Raw genomic sequence first — 27,797 nt, 5'->3', positions numbered from 1 at the left:
TTAGTAAAGAAATAAATTAGCTACCTCCAATGCCGTTCCCTGATGAGAGTAAGGGTCTGAGAGGCTGTTTAACGAGATGCAGTTCTTAACACAGTGCTGTACTGCATAAAAAAATCTCTGATTAAATATTGAGCCAAAATAAAAGGTTAACTTAACTCCTTCATTGCTGTCAAGGAGTTCAACCTTAAGTCTCCAAATCACATGTAGTGCCTGCCCCTGCCATAAACATCCTGACTAGGATGTAGAGTCCCATATAAAATACAAAGAGTTCTTAACCCCTTCAGTGCCAGCCTCCACCCAGAAGACCAAAAGGCTTTCTATACCAGGGCAGCAACATGTTAGAAAAACTCAGCAAGGCCCACCTCACAAGTTCCTAACTGCTTTAAAGCCACCACTGCCCTACTGAAGAGACTAACGTGGAGTATGGCTAGACCCAGACTGTGATGGAAGCTCAGGGCAAGCCTGCCCTGACCTCAAAACAAAAAAATTGTGATAGAAGAATCTTATATCAGACACCTAATTACTTCACCTCCTCCTTGCACGAGAGGCAAAGAGAATGACTGGGGTTTGTGGGAAGGGAAGTGATACTTAACAGCTTTGCTGTGGTGCTCTTTGCCTCCTCCTGCTGACCAGGAGTGATATTCCCAACAGTAATTGATGATGATCCGTGGACTCACCGTGTCATTAGAAAGAAAATACCTTTAGTGAAAGTTATTAGTTTTTTTCAGTGGCATATGCACATATGTTTTGAGGGCCTGTGCACCAGCATTCAAACACTACGCCTTCTGAGAAAGTCAGCAGTGACTTGTATGATACAAATGAAGTCTTCACAGACACAATACACACCAGCCTCAGCTGTTTGAGCTGGTAGACGGGGCACTCACAGCATATGTGCATATGCCCTTGAAAAACAGTAATAAGAAACATTTTTGTTAATGGAAGTATATCTGAAATACACCCATGTACAATTCAATTTTGACCTTTATATTCCTTTAAGCTTCAAGACCAACTAAAAGCATCTAAAATCCAGAGATTTGTTAGACTAAACATTAATTAAAATCCAATATAATATTATTCTGTGTAAATATAAATCTGAAATAATTTATTGGGAAAAAAAACTGATTTAATCCTTTAATGTCTGTTTATTTCTTAACCTTGTTTTGTAGTGCAGACACATACAAGATGTTCTCTCGTCTACAGCAAATAGTTTATTTAACAGGAAACATGTTAAGATGATTTGGCAGTCTCACCCCCAACATTCCCAAAATATGTGCTGCTGAAATAGGCAGCTTTACTGAAAAGGGCTATTAAACAGACAATAAAATGCTGTCATGCAGACAGTAGGATAGAATAGATCTCAGTATCACCTCAGGCACCCACGTTCCCAGCAATACGGCAGCCTCTCGCCCATTGCTGGAGTGCTGCAGTCTACAGGGTGGTGTCCCAGGGTTTAGGATTGACAGGCATTAAAGCTACCCAGGTTCTGCTATGTTACAGTGGGTCTGCAGTCAATCTTTGTGTATTCTAATGCATTTCAGAGACCGGAGTAAGGACCTTTATAAAAGGATTGCCAATTATCTGTGTCACTCCTTTATTTCAGTTTCTGAGTTACATCCGCAGCTTCTTGCAGCCACAAGGCTCAATTATCTTTGATCAGTTGTGGTATCCCAGCATACATTGCGCCTTAGTGTTCACAGGGAAGAGAAATCTACAGTATATTCATACAATAGCATCTCACCCCGGTGCCTGTTAGTGTCACAATATAACAGTGATTTTATCACATGAATGGTGCAATCTGGCAAAACTATTCACATTATATATATATATATATATATATATATATATATATATATATATATATATATATATGTGTGTGTGTGTGTGTGTATATACTGTATATATATATATATATATATATATATATATATATATATATATGTGTGTGTGTGTGTGTATATACTGTATATATATATATGTGTGTGTGTGTGTATATATATATATGTGTGTGTGTGTATATATATATATTTCTCCAACATAGGTGTGTCCGGTCCACGGCGTCATCCTTACTTGTGGGATATTCTCTTCCCCAACAGGAAATGGCAAAGAGCCCAGCAAAGCTGGTCACATGATCCCTCCTAGGCTCCGCCTACCCCAGTCATTCTCTTTGCCGTTGTACAGGCAACATCTCCAGGGAGATGGCTTAGAGTTTTTTAGTGTTTAACTGTAGTTTTTCATTATTCAATCAAGAGTTTGTTATTTTCAAATAGTGCTGGTACGTACTATTTACTCAGAAACAGAAAAGAGATGAAGAATTCTGTTTGTATGAGGAAAATGATTTTAGCAACCGTAACTAAAATCCATGGCTGTTCCACACAGGACTGTTGAGAGCAATTAACTTCAGTTGGGGGAACAGTTTGCAGTCCTTTGCTGCTTGAGGTATGACACATTCTAACAAGACGATGTAATGCTGGAAGCTGTCATTTTCCCTATGGGATCCGGTAAGCCATGTTTATTACGATTGTAAATAAGGGCTTCACAAGGGCTTATTTAAACTGTAGACCTTTTTTGGGCTAAATCGATTGATATTAACACTTATTTAGCCTTGAGGAATCATTTATTCTGGGTATTTTGATATAATAATATCGGCAGGCACTGTTTTAGACACCTTATTCTTTAGGGGCTTTCCCAAAGCATAGGCAGAGTCTCATTTTCGCGCCGGTGTTGCGCACTTGTTTTTGAGAGGCATGGCATGCAGTCGCATGTGAGAGGAGCTCTGATACTTATAAAAGACTTCTGAAGGCGTCATTTGGTATCGTATTCCCCTTTGGGTTTGGTTGGGTCTCAGCAAAGCAGATACCAGGGACTGTAAAGGGGTTAAAGCTTAAAACGGCTCCGGTTCCGTTATTTTAAGGGTTAAAGCTTCCAAAATTGGTGTGCAATATTTTCAAGGCTTTAAGACACTGTGGTGAAAGTTTGGTGAATTTTGAACAATTCCTTCATGTTTTTTCGCAATTGCAGTAATAAAGTGTGTTCAGTTTAAAATTTAAAGTGACAGTAACGGTTTTATTTCAAAACGTTTTTTTGTACTTTCTTATCAAGTTTATGCCTGTTTAACATGTCTGAACTACCAGATAGACTGTGTTCTGAATGTGGGGAAGCCAGAATTCCTATTCATTTAAATAAATGTGATTTATGTGATAATGACAATGATGCCCAAGATGATTCCTCAAGTGAGGGGAGTAAGCATGGTACTGCATCATTCCCTCCTTCGTCTACACGAGTCTTGCCCACTCAGGAGGCCCCTAGTACATCTAGCGCGCCAATACTCCTTACTATGCAACAATTAACGGCTGTAATGGATAATTCTGTCAAAAACATTTTAGCCAAAATGAACCCTTGTCAGCGTAAGCGTGGATGCTCTGTTTTAGTTACTGAAGAGCATGACGACGCTGATGTTAATATCTCTGAAGGGCCCCTAACCCAATCTGAGGGGGCCAGGGAGGTTTTGTCTGAGGGAGAAATTACTGATTTAGGGAACATTTCTCAGCAGGCTGAATCTGATGTGATTACTTTTAAATTTAAATTGGAACATCTCCGCATTTTGCTTAAGGAGGTATTATCCACTCTGGATGATTGTGAAAATTTGGTCATCCCAGAGAAACTATGTAAAATGGACAAGTTCCTAGAGGTGCCGGGGCTCCCAGAAGCTTTTCCTATACCCAAGCGGGTGGCGGACATTGTTAATAAAGAATGGGAAAGGCCCGGTATTCCTTTCGTCCCTCCCCCCATATTTAAAAAATTGTTTCCTATGGTCGACCCCAGAAAGGACTTATGGCAGTCAGTCCCCAAGGTCGAGGGAGCGGTTTCTACTATAAACAAACGCACCACTATTCCCATAGAGGATAGTTGTGCTTTCAAAGATCCTATGGATAAAAAATTAGAAGGTTTGCTTAAAAAGATGTTTGTTCAGCAGGGTTACCTTCTACAACCCATTTCATGCATTGTCCCTGTCACTACAGCCGCATATTTCTGGTTTGATGAACTGATTAAGGTGCTCGATAGTGACTCTCCTCCTTATGAGGAGATTATGGACAGAGTCAATGCTCTCAAATTGGCTAATTCTTTCACTCTAGACGCCTCTTTGCAATTGGCTAAGTTAGCGGCTAAGAATTCTGGGTTTGCTATTGTGGCGCGCAGAGCGCTTTGGTTGAAATCTTGGTCGGCTGATGCGTCTTCCAAGAACAAGCTACTAAACATTCCTTTCAAGGGGAAAACGCTGTTTGGTCCTGACTTGAAAGAGATTATCTCTGATATCACTGGGGGTAAGGGCCATGCCCTTCCTCAGGATCGGCCTTTCAAGGCAAAAAATAGACCTAATTTTCGTCCCTTTCGTAAAAACGGACCAGCCCAAGGTGCTACGTCCTCTAAGCAAGAGGGTAATACTTCTCAGGCCAAGCCAGCTTGGAGACCAATGCAAGGCTGGAACAAGGGAAAGCAGGCCAAGAAACCTGCCACTGCTACCAAGACAGCATGAAATATTGGCCCCCGATCCGGGACCGGATCTGGTGGGGGGCAGACTCTCTCTCTTCGCTCAGGCTTGGGCAAGAGATGTTCTGGATCCTTGGGCGCTAGAAATAGTCTCCCAGGGTTATCTTCTGGAATTCAAGGGACTTCCCCCAAGGGGGAGGTTCCACAGGTCTCAGTTGTCTTCAGACCACATAAAAAGACAGGCGTTCTTACATTGTGTAGAAGACCTGTTAAAAATGGGAGTGATTCATCCTGTTCCATTGAGAGAACAAGGGATGGGGTTCTACTCCAATCTGTTCATAGTTCCCAAAAAAGAGGGAACGTTCAGACCAATCCTAGATCTCAAGATCTTAAACAAATTTCTCAAGGTCCCATCGTTCAAGATGGAAACCATTCGAACTATCCTTCCTTCCATCCAGGAAGGTCAATTCATGTCCACGGTGGATTTAAAGGATGCGTATCTACATATTCCTATCCACAAGGAACATCATCGGTTCCTAAGGTTTGCATTCCTAGACAAACATTACCAGTTCGTGGCGCTTCCTTTCGGATTAGCCACTGCTCCAAGGATTTTCACAAAGGTACTAGGGTCCCTTCTAGCGGTGCTAAGACCAAGGGGCATTGCAGTAGTACCTTACCTGGACGACATTCTGATTCAAGCGTCGTCCCTCCCTCGAGCAAAGGCTCACACGGACATCGTCCTGGCCTTTCTCAGATCTCACGGCTGGAAAGTGAACGTGGAAAAGAGTTCTCTATCCCCGTCAACAAGGGTTCCCTTCTTGGGAACAATTATAGACTCCTCAGAAATGAGGATTTTTCTAACAGAGGCCAGAAAGACAAAACTTCTGGACTCTTGTCGAATTCTTCATTCCGTTCCTCTTCCTTCCGTAGCTCAGTGCATGGAAGTGATCGGGTTGATGGTAGCGGCAATGGACATAGTTCCTTTTGCGCGCATTCATCTAAGACCATTACAACTGTGCATGCTCAGTCAGTGGAATGGGGACTATACAGACTTATCTCCAAAGATACAAGTAAATCAGAGGACCAGAGACTCACTCCGTTGGTGGCTGTCCCTGGACAACCTGTCACGAGGGATGACATTCCGCAGACCAGAGTGGGTCATTGTCACGACCGACGCCAGTCTGATGGGCTGGGGCGCGGTCTGGGGATCCCTGAAAGCTCAGGGTCTTTGGTCTCGGGAAGAATCTCTTCTACCGATAAATATTCTGGAACTGAGAGCGATATTCAATGCTCTCAAGGCTTGGCCTCAGCTAGCGAGGACCAAGTTTATACGGTTTCAATCAGACAACATGACGACTGTTGCGTACATCAACCATCAGGGGGGAACAAGGAGTTCCCTAGCGATGGAAGAAGTGACCAAGATCATTCTATGGGCGGAGTCTCACTCCTGCCACCTGTCTGCTATCCACATCCCGGGAGTGGAAAATTGGGAAGCGGATTTTCTGAGTCGTCAGACATTGCATCCGGGGGAGTGGGAACTCCATCCGGAAATCTTTGCCCAAGTCACTCAACTATGGGGCATTCCAGACATGGATCTGATGGCCTCTCGTCAGAACTTCAAAGTTCCTTGCTACGGGTCCAGATCCAGGGATCCCAAGGCGGCTCTAGTGGATGCACTAGTAGCACCTTGGACCTTCAAACTAGCTTATGTGTTCCCGCCGTTTCCTCTCATCCCCAGGCTGGTAGCCAGGATCAATCAGGAGAGGGCGTCGGTGATCTTGATAGCTCCTGCGTGGCCACGCAGGACTTGGTATGCAGATCTGGTGAATATGTCATCGGCTCCACCTTGGAAGCTACCTTTGAGACGAGACCTTCTTGTTCAGGGTCCGTTCGAACATCCGAATCTGGTTTCACTCCAGCTGACTGCTTGGAGATTGAACGCTTGATTTTATCGAAGCGAGGTTTCTCAGATTCTGTTATCGATACTCTTGTTCAGGCCAGAAAGCCTGTAACTAGAAAGATTTACCACAAAATTTGGAAAAAATATATCTGTTGGTGTGAATCTAAAGGATTCCCTTGGGACAAGGTTAAGATTCCTAGGATTCTATCCTTCCTTCAAGAAGGATTGGAAAAAGGATTATCGGCAAGTTCCCTGAAGGGACAGATTTCTGCCTTGTCGGTGTTACTTCACAAAAAACTGGCAGCTGTGCCAGATGTTCAAGCCTTTGTTCAGGCTCTGGTTAGAATCAAGCCTGTTTACAAACCTTTGACTCCTCCTTGGAGTCTCAATTTAGTTCTTTCAGTTCTTCAGGGGGTTCCGTTTGAACCCTTACATTCCGTTGATATTAAGTTATTATCTTGGAAAGTTTTGTTTTTAGTTGCAATTTCTTCTGCTAGAAGAGTTTCAGAATTATCTGCTCTGCAGTGTTCTCCTCCTTATCTGGTGTTCCATGCAGATAAGGTGGTTTTACGTACTAAACCTGGTTTTCTTCCAAAAGTTGTTTCTAACAAAAACATTAACCAGGAGATTATCGTACCTTCTCTGTGTCCGAAACCAGTTTCAAAGAAGGAACGCTTGTTGCACAATTTGGATGTTGTTCGCGCTCTAAAATTCTATTTAGATGCTACAAAGGATTTTAGACAAACATCTTCCTTGTTTGTTGTTTATTCAGGTAAAAGGAGAGGTCAAAAAGCAACTTCTACCTCTCTCTCTTTTTGGATTAAAAGCATCATCAGATTGGCGTACGAGACTGCCGGACGGCAGCCTCCCGAAAGAATCACAGCTCATTCCACTAGGGCTGTGGCTTCCACATGGGCCTTCAAGAACGAGGCTTCTGTTGATCAGATATGTAGGGCAGCGACTTGGTCTTCACTGCACACTTTTACCAAATTTTACAAGTTTGATACTTTTGCTTCTTCTGAGGCTATTTTTGGGAGAAAGGTTTTGCAAGCCGTGGTGCCTTCCATTTAGGTGACCTGATTTGCTCCCTCCCTTCATCCGTGTCCTAAAGCTTTGGTATTGGTTCCCACAAGTAAGGATGACGCCGTGGACCGGACACACCTATGTTGGAGAAAACAGAATTTATGTTTACCTGATAAATTTCTTTCTCCAACGGTGTGTCCGGTCCACGGCCCGCCCTGGTTTTTTAATCAGGTCTGATAATTTATTTTCTTTAACTACAGTCACCACGGTACCATATGGTTTCTCCTATGCTATTATTCCTCCTTAACGTCGGTCGAATGACTGGGGTAGGCGGAGCCTAGGAGGGATCATGTGACCAGCTTTGCTGGGCTCTTTGCCATTTCCTGTTGGGGAAGAGAATATCCCACAAGTAAGGATGACGCCGTGGACCGGACACACCGTTGGAGAAAGAAATTTATCAGGTAAACATAAATTCTGTTATATATATATATATATATATGTGTGTGTGTGTGTGTATACTGTGTATATATATATATATATATGTGTGTGTATATACTGTATATATATATATATATATATATATATATATATATATATATATATATGTGTGTGTGTGTATATACTGTGTATATATATATATATATATATATATATATATATATATATATATATATATATATATACATACTAGGCGATAAGCCTGCCCAGAGGGCAGTCTATGTTTAAAAAATACAAACCACCAAGCTAAAGTTACAAAAAAAAAAAGTAAAAAAAAAAAAAAGTAAAATTACAGTAAAAAATAAACAAAGCTATCTAAAATAAACAAAGCTATATAAAATAACAAATTTAATCCTAAACTAATACCCCTATAAAAATAAAAAATCCACCCAAAAATAAAAACCTAATACTAAACTACCAATAGTCCTTAAAAGGGCTTTTATAGGGCATTGTCCTAAATTAAACAGCTCTTTTACCTAAACAAATTAGCCCCCACCCACCAAACCCCCCAAAATAAAAAAACCTAACACTTAAAAAACTAAAAACTAAACTACCCATTGCACCTAAAGGGTTTTTATGGGCATTGCCCTGAAAAAGGCAATCAGCTCTTTTCCAGCCCAAAAAACCCTAAACTAAAAACAAAAAGCCACCCCAAAAAAATAAAAGAAGGCCTAAGACTAAGCCCCAAATAGGTACCCACCGTTCCTGAAGTCCGACGGAGAAGGTCTTCTTCCAGGCGACTCCATCATCTTCTATCTTCATCCGAAACTAAGGCGGCGCAGAGCGGAGGTGCGGAGCTGTCTTCCTTGATGCGTGGATCCTCAGCGGCGTTCCTCGGCTGCATGGAGGCTCCTATTTATCAGATGTCCATCGTACACTGAAGATTGAATGCAAGGTACCTCAATCAATTTGGAGTACCTTGCATTCCTATTGGCTGAAATTTAGGAAATCAGCCAATAGGATTAGAGCTACTGCAATCCTATTGGCTGATTTCAAAATGTCAGCCAATAGGAATGCAAGGTACCCCAATAAATATGGGGTACCTTGCATTCAATCTTCAGTGTGCGACAGACGATCGCATGAAGAGGAGCCTCCACGCTGCCGAGGGCCGCCGCAGTTGAGGACCGCAGTTGAGGACCGCTGCTGAGGATCCACACATTGTAAAAGAGCTGTTTAACTTTGGTCAGTGCCCTACAAAAGGCCCTTTTAATGGCTATTGGTAGTTTAGTTTAGGGGATGTTTTATTTCGGGGGGGGCTTTTTTATTTTTATAGGTATAGATTTTAAGTTTTTTAATTTTTGATAATTTATTTTTTTATTTTTTTGTAATTTTAGAGTTTTTTATTTTTTGTAATTTTAGATTATTTTTTTTGTAATTTTATGTTAGGTTTTATTTAGGTGTAACTTAGTATTAGGGTTAATTTAGGGGGTGTTAGGTTAGGGGGCTTAGTAATTAAATTAGTTATTTGTGTTGTCAGGGGTTGGCGGTTTAGGAGTTAATAGGTTAATTAGGTTTATTGCGATGTGGGGGTTTGTTGGTTTAGGGGTTAATAGGTAAATTAGGTTTATTGCGATGTGGGGGTTTGTCGGTTTAGGGGTTAATAGGTTAATTAGGTTTATTGCGATGTGCAGGTTTGTCGGTTTAGGGGTTAATAGGTTAATTAGGTTTATTGCGATGTGCAGGTTTGTCGGTTTAGGGGTTAATAGGTTAATTAGGTTTATTGCGATGTGGGGGGTTGGTGGTTAAGGGGTTAATATTTTAATTATGTTATTTGCTGATTAGGGGTTAATTAATTTATTATTTTGCGATGTGTGGGTTGGTGGTTTCAGTGTTTGTTAATATTTAGTGCAGGAGGTTAGGTTTTTTTTGTTATACTTCGTGCGGGCGGTTACGTTTTTTTTGTTATTTCTTTTGGGCGGTTGCATGTTTTTTTTTTTTTAAGGCTTTGGGTTTGCCTACGCCGCATCCAGGTGGATTCTGAAAATGGCAGGGTGGATTCTTTCACCACCCTGCCATTTTTGGAATCCACCGGAATGCTGCTTGGCAGTCATTCCTTTGAGGATGCGTGCGCAGCTGGCGACACCGACGGACGCGTTACAAACGTGATTATAGTGTGTGTATATATATATATTATATATATATATATAAATATATAAATATGTATACATATATATATATATATATATATATATATATATATATGTGTGTATATGTACAGTATATCTATCTATATGTATATATATATATATATATATATATATATGTGCGTGTGTGAATATCTATATATATATATATTTGTGTGTATATGTATACATGTACGTGTGTGTGAGTTTGTGTATACACTTTTACATTTATATAATTTGGCATCTATTATCTATCTATCTCTCTCTCTCTATCTCTCTCTCTCTCTCTCTCTCTCTCTCTCTATATATATATATATATATATATATATATACTGTCAATTGTTACATTTACAACTGGAATATAATCTGCTGTTACATCTGAGCTCATATACCTTGTATACAGGTTTATCAGGCTCTTACCTTATTTATCCGTTTATATCTTTCAGGACAAAAGTCTTTAAGGGGAAGAAGATCAATGGTGAATTTGAGATTAAAGTGGAACAAGTGAGTAACAAAATAATTTTTAGATTGATACAGATTATATTTTAAGCAATATCATTTATGTAACCTCCATGTGCTCGATAATATCCTGTTATACTGTGTCCCATAACAATTTTGTATATTATTTTTTTATATTTGTTGCTTTGGATTTTTCTTATACAATACTTTCTTTTTAGATACTATACTATTTTATTCTCCCTTCTTTTTATTCCATTCTTTTATTTTGCATTACCTCTTCTCTTTTGGTCTGTGATGAGCATGAACAATGGTATATAAAAAAACTATATATGTATGTGTGTAAGTATATATATATAAATGTCCCAACCAATTGTTTTATATTTATATTCTTTTTGCAGGCTGAGTTCTGTGACTTGAATCTTGTGGCTCATTCCAATGGCATCTTTTCTGTGGACCTGGAGGTGATGAGGAATGGGGTGAAGGTAGTAAGGTGAGAGACTTGGGTGGATGGAAGTGAGATGAGGGGTGATGTTTTTAAGGATCTGTGACATATATTGAATGAGGAAGTTGAATAGAAAGATTAAAGTGTCATGGGCCATCTCAGAGTAGACTATACTCCATATGGCACAATTTTTCAGAACCAATTGGAAACACTAGTTTCCATTAAATTTTATTTTCCATAAAATTCTATTTTTACATTTTGTGTTTAACCCTTGCTGGAGATTTAAGACACATTTAAAGGGATATAATACTCATAAGCCAAATCACTTGAAAGTGATACAGAAAAACTGTCAAAAGCTGATGTAAAAATATCACCTGAGTATCTCTATGTAAAAAAGGAAGATATTTTACCTCAAATTTCTTCAGCTTACAAGAGTAAGGGCTAGATTTATCAAAGCTGATTCGTACAGGGGCAAGTATACGCGCCCCTGTACGCCTCAGCTCGCCTGTGGCGGGGCGAAATTAGCCGCAGGTAATCAACATTGCACACGAGCGCAATTTTGCGCTCGCGTTCAATCCTACCCCCTGCCCGAGCACAGCCAATCACGCGCGGGCAGGAGCTATCAATCTCCTCGGTCGGACTCGACCACAGAGATTGAATTTCGCCACCTTAGAGGTGGCTAAGAGGTTAAGGAAGTGGCGGTCTGGTGACCGCTGCTTGATAAATTACGACGAGCAAGTTCTTTTGAGAACTTGCAGCCGTAGGGCTTTGGTAAATCGAGCCCTAAGTGCTCTGGTAACAATTATACTTCTGCATCTTCCTGCTGCAAGTTGAAGGGAAAAAAAATAGCGCATCAGCAGTGCTGAGGTCATACATTGCTTTGCTGAAAGAGATTTCATAGTAAACTTCCTTAAACTGAATAGTAAAATAACATGACTGTGCCTACACATGCCAGATGCACACTCATTAGCAAGTCGTGAGACTAGCATCCTGATTGGCTTTTTAAATTCTCTTTACAGAGGGGTGTAAATACTTAGGAACTTTTGAGGTAAAAGATCTTCCTTTTTTCCATAGAGATGTTCAGGTGATATTTTCTAATCAGATTTCTCTTGTAAGATGTATCGAGTCCACGGATTCATCCATACTTATGGGATATTCTCCTTCCCAACAGGAAGTGGCAGAGAGGGCACCCACGGCAGAGCTGTCCATATAGCTCCTCCCTTAGCTCCACCCCCCAGTCATTCTCTCTGCCTGCTTAAGAAGAGCAAAGGGAGTGTGGTGACAAAGTTTATTTTAAATGGTACTGGTGTGTACTATTTACTCTCTGGCAGAAAAGGGATGAAGATTTCTGCAGGGAGGATGATGATCTTAGCACTTTGTAACTAAGATCCCCTGCTGTTCTCACAAGGGCTGAAGAATACAGGAAAACTTCAGTTTGGGGAACAGTTTGCAGGCTAAACTGTATTAAGGTATATTCAGTCTATTTTTTTCTAGACAGACTGTGTTATTTCTAGAAAAGGCTGGCAATATCCCCATGAGGGAAAGGTAAGCTGTATTCAGTAAAAGAGGAATCCAAGCTTGCATAAAGGGCTCATAGTTACTGGTGACACTATTAGGAAAAAACGTTTTGGTTTAATTACAAATAAAACGTTTTTTGAGGGACTTTAAGAGGTTTTTGTGGCTTGTTTAAGGGTTATTAACCCACATGGCTAGTTTAAGAAACACTCTGTGGTGTTTTTTAGGCCCCATAACATCGAGTGAGGTGGGAGGGGCCTATTTTCAGTTGCACAGTTTATTTACCTCAGAAGCATCCAGCTACTTCTCCAGAGATTCCTGCTGTATTTGAGGGCTGTAAAGAGGTTTTTTTCCCCACAAATCGTTCCTAAAGGGCAGGTAGGCGCCACAGCAGAGCTGTGGCAAGGTGCTGAACGTTATTTTACCGGTTTTGAAGTTTTTTAAATCCGGTTTTTACATTAAGGGGTTAATTGTTTATTTGCATAGTGGTGCAAAGTTACAAAGGCTTTATGATGCTACTGTAAAAATGTCGTTTTGTTTACTGCTTTTTTACACTGTTTTGCAGAGTTTGTGCAGCTCTTTCTCTTAAAGGCACAGTACCGTTTTTGTTTAAAGTGTTATTTTCTATCTTGGAAAGTTTTGTTTTTAGTAGCTATCTCTTCGTCTCGAAGAGTTTCTGAGTTATCTGCTTTACAGTGTGACTCACCTTACCTAGTTTTCCATCCAGATAAGGTAGTTTTGCGTACCAAACCTGGGTTTCTTCCTAAGGTTGTTTCTAATAGGAATATCAATCAGGAGATTGTTGTTCCTTCTCTGTGTCCTAATCCTTCATCAAAGAAGGAACGTCTGTTGCACAATCTTGATGTGATTCGTGCTTTAAAGTTCTACTTACAAGCAACTAAAGATTTCCATCAAACATCTTCATTGTTTGTTGTTTATTCTGGTAAACGGAGAGGTCAAAAGGCTATGGCTACCACTCTTTCCTTTTGGCTGAAAAGCTTCATCCGTTTGGCTTATGAGACTGCTGGCCAGCAGCCTCCTGAAAGAATTACTGCTCATTCTTCTAGAACAGTGGCTTCCACATGGGCTTTTAAAAATGAGGCTTCTGTTGAACAGATTTGTAAGGCGGCGACTTGGTCTTCGCTTCATACTTTTTCCAAATTTTCCAAATTTGATACTTTTGCTTCTTCGGAGGCTATTTTTGGGAGAAAGTTTCTACAAGCAGTGGTGCCTTCCATTTAAGGTACCTGTCTTGTCCCTCCCTTCATCCGTGTCCTAAAGCTTTGGTATTGGTATCCCATAAGTATGGATGAATCCGTGGACTCGATACATCTTACAAGAGAAAACATAATTTATGCTTACCTGATAAATTTCTTTCTCTTGTGATGTATCGAGTCCACGGCCCGCCCTGTCTATTTAAGACAGGTAGTATATTTTTATTTAAAAAACTTCAGTCACCACTGCACCCTATAGTTTCTCCTTTTATAGTTTAGCCTTCGGTCGAATGACTGGGGGGTGGAGCTAAGGGAGGAGCTATATGGACAGCTCTGCTGTGGGTGCTCTCTCTGCCACTTCCTGTTGGGAAGGAGAATATCCCATAAGTATGGATGAATCCGTGGACTCGATACATCACAAGAGAAAGAAATTTATCAGGTAAGCATAAATTCTGTTTTTTACAGCTATGCTTCAACATTTGGGTATTATGTCCCTTTAAAGTTGTGCACTCAGATGCACTGAATTGCCCCTGGGAGCCAACCAGGATTGCATATCATCCACCAATCACCAGCCATGTCCTGCATACATGATTTTGTTTGAAAATATAATACTCAAATGAAGCAGAACATTTTTGTACACTAAAATGTTTGTTTAACGTGTATAGAAAAAACTATAATCTCTTACAGTATTTTATTATGGTACAATTGTTTGCATATAACTATGTGTTTAACTACTCAGTGTTCTCCACTAAAAAAATGTGCCGGGTTGGGGCATTTGTAATATTATAACATTTTCTGCTATCCAAAGTACAATCTAATTGCATAATTTAACATAAATATATTTAATAATAATTTGTGCAAATTTTAGTTTAATTTGTCTTAAATTGTACCCGGGTGTTCAGTAAAATCAACAGGGTAGTGTGCCCATTAAAAAGATACTGGGCACGAAGACTGATACTGCTGAGGAGCTAAACACATAGTTAAAGTCAGCTCCAAAGCAACAATGCTCTACTAGGAGCTAGCTGAACCCATATGGTGAGCCAATGAAAAGAGAACGATGTGTGTAGCCACCAATAACCAACTAACTTCCAGTAGTGCATTGCTACTCCTGAGGCTACCTAGATATGCATTTCACCAAAGGATACCAAAAATAGAAGCACATTTGCATTCTTTATATGAACAACATAAGTTTAAAGGGACATGAAACCCAATTTTTTTTCCTGTCATTATTCAGATAGCGCACGTGATTATAAACAACTTTCCAATTTACTTCTATTATTTTGTTTGCTTTGTTCTTTTTTTTAAAAGAATACCTAGGTAGGGTCAGGAAGTGTTGATTGGTGGCTGCACATATATGCTTCATGTTATTGGCTCACCCAGTGCATTAAGTAGCTCCTGTGGTTATCTATTAATTTAAAATATCTCTACTTTCTACTAAATATAATATACTAAATCTCTATGGTGGTACCACTAAAACCAACACAGATAAATTGTGAAATAAACTCTATGAGGGTCCTCCATTATTTGTCAAACAGTTTATTTAGGAATCAATATATGTTAATAATAAGATAAATATTTACAGATATATATATATCAATCTATTTTACAGATACAGTCCACATTTTAAGATACAGGGCAACTTTTCTAAACTAACCCCAATTGTGCTACACAGAATATTATCCCAGAAATACTTAGCCAGATTCTCTGTGTCCAACATCATCCATCTTTACAGCATGCCCAGGATACAAAAGAGAGACAAAGGCTCTGGTGTTACAGTATTTTATAACCCAATTCAAAAGGGAGTGGCTTATCAAATGCCACTCAAAAAGACCAATGGGAGTGTCTATAGTTCAGAGAGAAAGGTGTACCTGGGGGAAGGGATCCCAATAACAGCTAAGTGAATATTCCAGTGATAAAATGTCACCACAGCTCTGAGTAATGCATTGTTGCTTCTTCAACAAAGGATACCAAAAGCAAAATTAGATAATAGAAGTAAATTGGAAATTGGTTTAAAATTGTATTCTCTATTCGAATCATTACAGAAAAAAATGTAATTTTCATGTCCCTTTAATTTTACTTTCATGTCCCTTTAACATAATTTCTTTTGCAAGATGTACCGAGTCCACGGATTCATTCTAACTTGTGGGATATTGTCTTTCCTGACAGGAAGTAGCAAAGAGAGCACCACAGCAGAGCTGTCTATATAGCTCCCCCCTTAACTCCACCCCCCAGTCATTCTCTTTGCTGGCTCTAAACAGGAGAGATCTTTGGTGATTTTGATAGCGCCTGCGTGGCCACGCAGGACTTGGTATGCAGACCTGGTGGACATGTCATCTCTGCCACCATAGACTCTGCCACTGAGACGGGACCTTTTGATTCAAGGTCCATTCAAGCATCCAAATCTAATTTCTCTGCAACTGACTGCTTGGAGATTGAACGCTTGATTTTATCAAAGCGGGGTTTCTCTGAGTCGGTCATAGATACCTTGATTCAGGCTCGAAAGCCTGTCACCAGGAAGATCTATCATAAGATATGGCGTAAATATCTTTTTTGGTGTGAATCCAAAGGCTACTCATGGAGTAAGATCAGGTTTCCTAGGATTTTGAAGGATTGGAGAAAGGATTGTCCGCTAGTTACTTAAAGGGACAGATATCTACTTTGTCTATTCTGTTGCACAAGCGTCTGGCAGATGTCCCAGAAGTTCTGGCTTTTTGTCAGGCTTTAGTTAGAATTAAACCTGTGTTTAAACCTGTTGCTCCGCCATGAAGTCTCAATTTAGTTATTAAAGTTCTTCAGGGGGTTTCCGTTTGAACCCATGCATTCCATAGATATTAAGCTTCTATCTTGGAAAGTTCTGTTTCTAGTTGCTATCTCTTCAGCTCGAAGAGTTTCTGAACTATCTGCATTACAATGTGACTCGCCTTATCTTGTTTTCCATGCTGATAAGGTGGTTTTGCGCACCAAACCTGGGTTCCTCCCTAAGGTTGTTTCTAACAGGAATATCAATCAGGAAATTGTTGTTCCTTCTCTGTGTCTTAATCCTTCTTCTAGGAAGGACCGTCTGTTGCACAACTTGGACGTGGTTCGTGCCTTGAAGTTTTATTTGCAGGCAACCAAAGATTTTCGCCAATCATCTTCTTTGTTTGTTGTCTATGCTGGAAAGTGTAGAGGTCAAAAGGCTGCGGCTACCTCTCTTTCCTTTTGGCTGAAAAGCATCATCCGTTTGGCTTATGAGACTGCTGGACAGCAGCCTCCTGAAAGAATTACAGCTCACTCCACTAGAGCGGTGGCTTACACATGGGCTTTTAAAAATGATGCTTCTGTTGAACAGATTTGTAAGGCTGTGACTTGGTCTTCGCTTCATACCTTTTCCAAATTTTCCAAATTTTATACTTTTGCTTCTTCGGAGGCTATTTTTGGGAGAATTGTTTTGCAAGCAGTGGTGCCTTCCGTTTAGGTTCCTGTCTTGTCCCTCCCTTCATCCGTGTCCTAAAGCTTTGGTATTGGTATCCCACAAGTTAGGATGAATCCGTAGACTCGGTATATCTTGCAAAAGAAAACAGAATTTATGCTTACCTGATAAATGTCTTTCTTTTGCGATGTACCGAGTCCACGGCCCACCCTGTCTATTCAAGACAGATAGTATTTTTTATGTATAGTTTCTCCTTTTCTTCCTTGGCCTTCGGTCGAATGACTGGGGGGTGGAGTTAAGGGGGGGAGCTATATAGACAGCTCTGCTGTGGTGCTCTCTTTGCTACTTCCTGTCAGGAAGGACAATATCCCACAAGTTAGGATGAATCCGTGGACTCGGTACATCGCAAAAGAAAGAAATTTATCAGGTAAGCATAAATTCTGTTTTACTTTGAAAATTATAGATTTTATTATTTAGTTTTACAATAATACAATAATAAAAAAATAAAAAAATGTTATATAAACCCTGAGTACATAATCAGTTAACCATTATACAGACTCCCATTGTTCTCCTCAGAGGTGTGTGTGTTAGTGCTGCAATCCGATTTACTGAGCTGCATTAATCAAGGAGAGTCACATAGATCAATAAGGTAAATCCCAGGGGAATCTAAGAAACTACTACTATTTGATATTCACTAACATATATTGTTCTTAGACTATAGTGGCTCTCAGCCTTTTTTTGGATTTACGACCTTGATTTGTCACTTTTTAAACATAGATGACACCTTATTCTTTATATCAAATGGGTAAATACATCTAAAACATATGTAAGCAAAGTAATTTGTTTAGCACATTACAAAATTAAATATCATTTACTAAAATGCATAAATATAGTCAACATGGCGTCCCTTTTTTATTACTATTTATTATAGAGTAACTTATTAGATCTAGCCCAAACTCCCCGTGGGACTATCAGACAATTAGGCTTTAGATCATTGTAAATAATTTCCTAAAAAAGCTACCATCTGTTATCACTGATGCTTATATTAATATTAATTGAACAGACTTGCTTCTCAGAGAGCAGTGGTTCTGAAGCAGCATATCAGTTTAGTTTTCTCTGCCAGCATAAAAATATTACTCACAGGTTAAACAATAAAATAAGGTTGTAAATGCTAACTTATGTTCCCACTAAGGTGTGCGCACATTTCTCTTAAATGGACATAATAGTATATAAATTAAATGTTCTATTTTGTTAGAACATTTTGGGCTAGATTACAAGTGGAGCGTAAAAATATTAGCACTGTTGAGTGTTAACTGCACTCAAGTAAAAAACAATAGCGCTCTTATTCTTGCTCTCACATTACAAGTTGAAAGTAAAATGTTAGCGCCCAGGCGAACGACTCAGGCACGCTAACAGTTGGAGGTCACTTTACTTTAGGTGGTAGATTTATTAAGCAGCGGATGCTGCTTTCTATACCCATCATTTAAGGCTCGCCTGAAACGGTAGTTAAGAAGCAGCGGTCGTAAGTCTCCTTAACTTCTCCGCCTTTTAGGTTGTGGACAGTAATCATCCCAATCGGAAACTATCGGGATGATTGACACCCCCTGCTAGAGGCCGATTGGCCACGAATGTGCAGGGGGGGGCGGCATTGCACAAGCATTTCTAGTGAAATGCTTGTGCAATTTTAAATGCCGACAGTGTTTCTGAGATTTCTGCTTTGCAATGTGACCCCCCCTTATCTTGTTTTCCATGCTGATAAGGCGGTTTTACGCACTAAATTAGGGTTCCTCCCTAAGGTGGTGTTGGTTCGTAACATTAATCAAGAAAGTGTTGTTCCTTCTTTGTGTCTTAATCCTTCTTCAGCGAAGGAACGTTTGCTTCATAATCTAGATGTGGTTCGTGCCTTGAAGTTCTATCTTCAGGCTACTAAGGAATTCAGACAATCTTCCTCTTTGTTTGTCATCTATATGGGGAAGCGTTAGGGGCAGAAGGCTACTACGACTTCTCTATCTTTCTGGTTGAGGATTGTCATCCGCTTAGCTTATGAGACAGCGGGACGACAGCCTCCTGAGAGGATAACGGCTCATTCTACTAGAGTAGTGGCTTCCTCTTGGGCTCTTAAGAATGAAGCCTCAATGGATCAGATTTGTAAGAAGGCTATCTGGTCCTCTTTACACACTTTCTTTCTAATGACACGGTGAGTCCACTGATCATCTAATTACTATTGGGAATATCACTCCTGCCCAGCAGGAGGCGGCAAAGAGCACCACAGCAAAGCTGTAAAATATCACCTCCCTTCCCTCCAACCCCAGTCATTCTCTTTGCCTACGTTAGAGCAAGGAAGTGGTAAAGTTAGGTGTTGGAAAAGAAGATTCTTCAAGCAAGATTTTATTATTTTTCAGCAGTGCAAGATTGTTCTGCTTTGTCCTAGGGTGTAGCCGTAGTTCATATCAGTCTCTTCAGTAGAGCAGTGGTGGCTTTCAAGCAATGGGAACTTGTTGGGTACAATCCTCAATGCGCCTCCCATGTATTAATGCTGCCCTATCTGTGCAAGCCTGAGTAAGATTACTCAGTCTTTGTTTTTTATCCACAGGTCCATGTGATGGAACTGGCCTCTCAAACCTAGTGAGCTGCCGTGCTGCCTGGCAGAAGTCTTAAGGTAAGTGCTAACTTTATTTCTCTTGTAAGATGTATCGAGTCCACGGATTCATCCATACTTATGGGATATTCTCCTTCCCAACAGGAAGTGGCAGAGCTGTCCATATAGCTCCTCCCTTAGCTCCACCCCCCAGTCATTCTCTCTGCCTGCTTAACTGCTAGGAAGGGCAAAGGGAGTGTGGTGACAAAAATGTTAGTTTTTATTTTCTCAAGCAAAAGTTTATTATTTTAAATGGTACCGGTGTGTACTATTTACTCTCTGGCAGAAAAGGGATGAAGATTTCTGCAAGGAGGATGATGATCTTAGCATTTTGTAACTAAGATCCACTGCTGTTCTCACAAGGGCTGAAGAGTACAGGAAAATTTCAGTTGGGGGAACAGTTTGCAGGCTAAACTGTATTAAGGTATGTTCAGTCTATTTTTTTCTAGACAGACTGTGTTATTTCTAGAAAAGGCTGGCAATATCCCCATGAGGGAAAGGTAAGCTGTATTCAGTAAAAGAGGAATCCAAGCTTGCATAAAGGGCTCATAGTTACTGGTGACACTAAAAGGAAAAAACGTTTTGGTTTAATTACAAATAAAACGTTTTTTGAGGGACTTTAAGGGGTCTTTGTGGCTTGTTTAAGGGTTATTAACCCACATGGCTAGTTTAAGAAACACTCTGTGGTGTTTCTTTTAGGCCCCATAACATCGAGTGAGGTGGGAGGGGCCTATTTTCAGTTGCACAGTTTATTTACCTCAGAAGCATCCAGCTACTTCTCCAGAGATTCCTGCTGTATTTGAGGGCTGTAAAGAGGTTTTTTCCCCCCACAAATCGTTCCTAAAGGGCAGGTAGGCGCCACAACAGAGCTGTGGCAAGGTGCTGAACGTTATTTTACCGGTTTTGAAGTTTTTTCAATCCGGTTTTTACATTAAGGCGTTAATTGTTTATTTGCATAGTGGTGCAAAGTTACTAAGGCTTTATGATGCTACTGTAAAAATGTTGTTTTGTTTACTGCTTTTTTACACTGTTTTGCAGAGTTTGTGCAGCTTTTTTTCTCTTAAAGGCACAGTACCATTTTTGTTTAAAGTGTTATTTTCTTTGATTAAAGTGTTTTCCAAGCTTGTTTGTTTCAATACTAGCCTGTTTAACATGTCTGACACCAAGGAAAATCCTTGTTCTATGTGTTTAGAAGCCATTGTGGAACCCCCTCTTAGAATGTGTCCCACTTGCACTAATATGTCTATAAATTATAAAGAGCATATTTTAGCACTTAAAAATATTGCAATAGATGATTCTCAGTTAGAAGGAAATGAAGGTTTAGCATCTAGCTCTCCCCAAGTGTCACAACCAGTAACGCCCGCACAAGTGACGCCAAGTACCTCTATTGCGTCAAATTTATTTACTTTACAAGACATCGCCATAGTTATGAAATAAAACTCACAGAGGTTTTCTCTAAACTGCCTGGTTTACAAGGAAAGCGTGACAGCTCTGGGTTAAGAACAAATGCTGAGCCGTCTGACGCTTTAGTAGCCGTATCCGATATACCCTCACAATGTTCGGAAGTAGGGGTAAGGGATTTGTTATCTGAGGGAGAGATTTCTGATTCAGGAAAGACGCTCCCTCAGACAGATTCTGATATGACGGCCTTTAAATTTAAGCTTAAACACCTCCGCTTATTGCTCAAGGAGGTATTAGCTACTCTAGACGATTGTGACCCTATAGTGGTCCCAGAGAAATTGTGTAAAATGGACAGATACTTAGAGGTTCCTGTTTACACTGATGTTTTTCCAGTCCCTAAGAGGATTGTGACTATTGTTACTAAGGAGTGGGATAGACCAGGTATTCCGTTCGCTCCCCCTCCTGTTTTTAAGAAAATGTTTCCCATATCTGACACCATACAGGACTCATGGCAGACTGTTCCTAAGGTGGAGGGAGCTATTTCTACTCTTGCTAAGCGTACAACTATACCTATCGAAGACAGTTGTGCTTTCAAAGATCCTATGGATAAAAAATTAGAGGGTCTCCTAAAGAAAATTTTTGTTCATCAAGGTTTTCTTCTCCAACCTATTGCATGCATTGTTCCTGTAATTACTGCAGCTGCTTTCTGGTTTGAGGCTCTAGAAGAGGCTCTCCAGGTGGAGACTTCATTAGAGGATATTATGGATAGAATTAAGGCCCTTAAGTTGGCTAATTCTTTCATTACAGATGCCGCTTTCCAAATGGCTAAATTAGCGGCAAAGAATTCAGGTTTTGCCATTTTAGCACGCAGGGCGTTATGGCTTAAGTCCTGGTCTGCTGATGTGTCATCAAAATCTAAGTTGTTGAACATCCCTTTCAAAGGAAAGACCCTATTCGGGCCTACACTGAAAGAAATTATTTCAGACATCACTGGAGGGAAAGGCCATGCCCTCCCTCAGGATAAAACAAATAAGATGAGGACCAAACAAAATAATTTTCGTTCCTTTCGGAACTTCAAAGGTCCCGCTTCAGCTTCCCCTGCAGCAAAGCAAGAGGGGAATTCTGTCCAATCCAAGTCAGTCTGGAGACCTAACCAGGCTTGGAACAAAGGTAAACAGGCCAAGAAGCCTGCATGAAGGGGTAGTCCCCGATCCGGGACCGGATCTAGTAGGTCCCTTTTGGCGGTTCTAACACTGCGGGGTATAGCAGTGGCGCCTTATCTTAATTCAGGCGTCGACTTTCTAGCTAGCCAAGTCTCACACGGACATCATGTTGACTTTTCTGAGATCTCACAGATGGAAGGTGAACATAAAAAAAGAGTTCTCTCATCCCTTTCACAAGAGTTTCCTTCCTATGGACTCTGATAGACTCGGTAGAAATGAAAATATTTCTGACGGAGGTCAGAAAATAAAAACTTTTAATCACTTGCCGAGCTCTTCATTCCATTCCTCGGCCATCAGTGGCTTAGAGTATGGAGGTAATCGGACTCATGGTAGCGGCAATGGACATAGTTCCTTATGCCCGACTACACCTCAGACCACTGCAACTATGCATGCTCAAACAATGGAAGGGGGATTATGCAGATTTATCTCCTCAACTGCATCTGGACCAATAGACCAGAGATTCTCTTCTCTGGTGGTTGTCTCAGGACCACCTGTCTCAGGGAATGTGTTTCCGCAGGCCAGAGTGGCTCATAGTAACGACAGATGCCAGCCTGCTAGGCTGGGGTGCAGTCTGGAAAGTCTGGAAATCCCTGAAAGCACAGGGCTTATGGTCTCGGGAGGAATCTCTCCTCCCGATAAACATTCTAGAACTGAGAGCAATATTCAATGCGGCCATATTCATCAGATTTCAGTCGGACAACATCACGACTGTAGCCTATATCAATCATCAAGGAGGAACACAGATTTCTCTTGTTAGGTGTATCCAGTCCACGGATCATCCATTACTTGTGGGATATTCTCCTTCCCAACAGGAAGTTGCAAGAGGATCACCCACAACAGAGCTGCTATATAGCTCCTCCCCTAACTGCCATAGCCAGTCATTCTCTTGCAAGCTTTCAACATAGCTGGAGGTAGTAAGAGGAAAGTGGTAAAATATAGTTAGTTTTTTCTTCAATCAAAAGTTTATTGTTTTTAAATGGTACCGGTGTTGTGCTATTTTATCTCAGGCAGCATTTAGAAGAAGAATCTGCCTGCGTTTTTCTATGATCTTAGCAGAAGTAACTAAGATCCACTGCTATTCTCACATATGTCTGAGGAGTGAGGTAACTTCAGAGGGAGAATGGCGTGCAGGGTATCCTGCAATAAGGTATGTGCAGTTAAGTTTTTCTAGGGATGGAATTTGCTAGAAAATGCTGCTGATACCGGATTAATGTAAGTTAAAGCCTAAATACAGTGATTTAATAGCGACTAGTATCAGGCTTGCTATCAGAGGTATATACTCTGATTAATGTGCAATATAAAACGTTTGCTGGCATGTTTAATCGTTTTTATATATGCTTTGGTGATAAAACTTATTGGGGCCTAGTTTTTTCCACATGGCTGGCTTTATTTTTGTCTAGAAACAAAAGGTTTACACTGTTATAGTATAAAAGTTACAGTTGGTGCAGTTAAAATTACAAACTGTGACATTCAGCTTCCCTCAGCAGTCCCCTGCATGCTATAGGACATCTCTGAAGGGCTCAAAAGGCTTCAAAAGTAGGAGCTGTGGCAGTTATTATGACTGTTTAAAAAACATATTTTTCTTTTTGTTAATCTGTTTTTTGTATTAAGGGGTTAATCATCCATTTGCAAGTGGGTGCAATGCTCTGCTAACTTGTTACATACACTGTAAAAATTTCGTTAGTTTAACTGCCCTTTTTCACTGTTATTTCAAATTTTGGCAAAATTTGTTTCTCTTAAAGGCACAGTAACGTTTTTTTTTTTTTTTTTTTTTTTTTTATATTGCTTGTTAACTTGATTTAAAGTGTTTTCCAAGCTTGCTAGTCTCATTGCTAGTGTGTATAAACATGTCTGACATAGAGGAAACTCCTTGTTCATTATGTTTAAAAGCCATGGTGGAACCCCATAGGAGAATGTGTACTAAATGTATTGATTTCACTTTAAACAATAGAAATCAGCTGTTATCTTTAAAAGAATTATCACCAGAGGATTCTGACGAGGGGGAAGTTATGCCGACTAACTCTCCCCACGTGTCAGACCCTTTGACTCCCGCTCAAGGGACTCACGCTAAAATGGCGCCAAGTACATCAAAGACGCCCATAGCGATTACTTTGCAGGACATGGCGGCAATCATGGATAATACCCTGTCAGCGGTATTAGCCAGACTGCCTGAATTCAGAGGAAAGCGCGATAGCTCTGGGATTAGACGTAATACAGAGCGCGCAGATGTTTTAAGGCCCATGTCTGATACTGCGTCACAATATGCAGAAGCTGAGGAAGAGCTTCAGTCTGTGGGTGACGTCTCTGACTCGGGGAAATCTGATTCAGATATGTCTACTTTTAAATTTAAGCTTGAGAACCTCCGGGTGTTGCTTGGAGAGGTTTTAGCTGCTCTGAATGACTGTGACACAATTGCAGTGCTAGAGAAATTGTGTAGACTGGATAAATACTACGCGGTGCCGGTGTGTACTGACGTTTTTTCCAATACCTAAAAGGTTTACAGAAATTATTACTAAGGAGTGGGACAGACCCGGTGTGCCGTTTTCCCCCCCTCCTATTTTTAGAAAAATGTTTCCAATAGACGCCACCACACGGGACTTATGGCAGACGGTCCCTAAGGTGGAGGGAGCAGTTTCTACTTTAGCAAAGCGTACCAGTATCCCTGTCGAGGACAGTTGTGCTTTTTCAGATCCAATGGATAAAAAATTAGAAGGTTACCTTAAGAAAATGTTTATTCAACAAGGTTTTATCCTGCAGCCCCTTGCATGCATTTCTCCTGTCGCTGCTGCTGCGGCGTTCTGGTTTGAGTCTCTGGAAGAGGCCTTTCAGACAGCTACTCCATTGACTGAAATACTTGACAAGCTTAGAACACTTAAGCTAGCTAATTCTTTTGTTTCTGATGCCATTGTTCATTTGACTAAACTAACGGCTAAGAATTCTGGATTCGCCATCCAGTCGCGTAGGGCGCTATGGCTTAAATCTTGGTCAGCTGACGTGACTTCAAAGTCTAAATTACTTAACATTCCCTTCAAGGGGCAGACCCTATTTGGGCCTGGTTTGAGGGAAATTATTGCTGACATTACTGGAGGTAAGGGTCATACCCTTCCTCAGGACAGGGCCAAATCAAGGGCCAAACAGTCTAATTTCGTGCCTTTCGAAACTTCAAGGCAGGTGCAGCATCAACTTCCTCTGCTACAAAACCAGGCCTGGAGCAAAGGCAAGCAGGCCAGAAAGCCTGCTGCTGCCTCTAAGACAGCATGAAGGAACGGCCCCCTATCCGGCAACGGATCTAGTAGGGGGCAGACTTTCTCTCTTCGCCCAGGCGTGGGCAAGAGATGTTCAGGATCCCTGGGCGTTGGAGATCATATCTCAGGGATATCTTCTGGACTTCAAAGCTTCCCCCCCACAAGGGAGATTTCACCTTTCGAGATTATCTGTAAACCAGATAAAGAAAGAGGCATTCTTACGCTGTGTGCAAGACCTCCTAATAATGGGAGTGATCCATCCAGTTCCACAGATGGAACAAGGACAGGGATTTTATTCAAATCTGTTTGTGGTTCCCAAAAAAGAGGGAACCTTCAGACCAATTTTGGATCTAAAGATCTTAAACAAATTCCTCAGAGTTCCATCGTTCAAAATGGAAACTATTCGGACAATCCTACCTATGATCCAGGAGGGTTAGTACATGACCACAGTGGATTTGAAGGATGCTTACCTTCACATACCGATTCACAAAGATCATCATCGGTTCCTAAGGTTTGCCTTTCTAGACAGGCATTACCAGTTTGTGGCTCTTCCCTTTCGGGTTAGCTACAGCCCCAAGAATTTTTTACAAAGGTTCTGGGGTCTCTTCTGGCGGTCCTAAGTCCACGGGGCATAGCAGTGGCCCCTTATCTAGACGACATCCTGATACAGGCGTCAAACTTCCAAATTGCCAAATCTCATACGGACATAGTGTTGGCATTTCTGAGGTCGCATGGGTGGAAAGTGATCGAGGGAAAGAGTTCTCTATCACCCCTCATAAGGGTTTCCTTCCTAGGAACTCTGATAGATTCTGTAGAAATGAAAATTTACCTGACAGAGTCCAGGTTATCAAAGCTTCTAAATTCCTGCCGTGTTCTTCACTACATTCCGCGCCCTTCGGTGGCTCATTGCATAGAAGTGATCGGCTTAATGGTAGCGGCGATGGACATAGTGCCATTTGCGCGCCTCCATCTCAGACCGCTGCAATTATGCATGCTCAGTCAGTGGAATGGGGATTACACAGATTTGTCCCCTCTGCTAAATCTGGATCAAGAGACCAGAGATTCTCTTCTCTGGTGACTATCTCGGGTCCATCTGTCCAAAGGTATGACCCTTCGCCGGCCAGATTGGACAATTGTAACAACAAATGCCAGCCTTCTAGGTTGGGGTGCAGTCTGGAATTCCCTGAAGGCTCAGGGATTGTGGACTCAGGAGGAGAAACTTCTCCCAATAAATATTCTGGAGTTAAGAGCAATATTCAATGCTCTTCTAGCTTGGCCTCAGTTAGCAACCCTGAGGTTCATCAGATTTCAGTCGGACAACATCACGACTGTGGCTTACATCAACCATCAAGGGGGGACCAGGAGCTCCCTAGCGATGTTAGAAGTCTCCAAGATAATTCGCTGGGCAGAGACTCACTCTTGCCATCTATCAGCGATCCATATCCCAGGTGTAGAGAACTGGGAGGCGGATTTTCTAAGTTGTCAGACTTTTCATCCGGGGGAGTGGGAACTCCATCCGGAGGTGTTTGCTCAATTGGTTCATCGTTGGGGCACACCAGAATTGGATCTCATGGCGTCTCGCCAGAACGCCAAGCTTCCTTGTTACGGATCCAGGTCCAGGGACCCAGAAGCGACGCTGATAGATGCTTTAGCAGCACCGTGGTTCTTCAACCTGGCTTATGTATTTCCACCGTTTCCTCTGCTCCCTTGACTGATTGCCAAAATCAAACAGGAGAGAGCATCGGTGATCTTGATTGCACCTGCGTGGCCACGCAGGACCTGGTATACAGACCTGGTGGACATGTCATCCTTTCCACCTTGGCCTCTGCCTCTGAAACAAGACCTTCTACTACAAGGTCCTTTCAATCATCCAAATCTAATTTCTCTGAGACTGACTGCCTGGAGATTGAACGCTTGATTTTATCAAGGCGTGGCTTCTCCGAGTCAGTCATTGATACCTTAATACAGGCACGAAAGCCTGTAATGAGGAAAATCTACCATAAGATATGGCGCAAATATCTTCATTGGTGTGAATCCAAGAATTACTCATGGAGTAAGGTTAGGATTCCTAGGATATTGTCCTTTCTCCAAGAGGGTTTGGATAAAGGATTATCAGCTAGTTCTTTAAAGGGACAGATTTCTGCTCTGTCTATCCTTTTGCACAAGCGTCTGGCAGAGGTTCCAGACGTCCAGGCATTTTGTCAGGCTTTGGTTAG

At 41.1% G+C, this 27,797-nt stretch overlaps 1 protein-coding gene across 1 annotated transcript in view; it reads left to right on the top strand.

Annotated features, from left to right (window-relative positions):
• The window catches only part of SYN1 (synapsin I), a 437,372-nt gene that overhangs the window by 60,601 nt on the left and 348,974 nt on the right, over positions 1 to 27,797 (top strand). Inside the window, exons 2-3 of the mRNA XM_053695581.1 lie at positions 10,479 to 10,536; positions 10,890 to 10,981. Of these exons, the coding sequence (XP_053551556.1) occupies positions 10,479 to 10,536; positions 10,890 to 10,981 (150 nt within the window). The remainder of the gene's footprint in view (positions 1 to 10,478; positions 10,537 to 10,889; positions 10,982 to 27,797) is intronic.

The sequence above is a fragment of the Bombina bombina genome, chromosome 12 (assembly GCF_027579735.1).
Source record: "Bombina bombina isolate aBomBom1 chromosome 12, aBomBom1.pri, whole genome shotgun sequence".
Lineage (NCBI taxonomy): Eukaryota > Metazoa > Chordata > Amphibia > Anura > Bombinatoridae > Bombina > Bombina bombina.
This window is presented reverse-complemented; position numbering and strand designations above follow the sequence as displayed.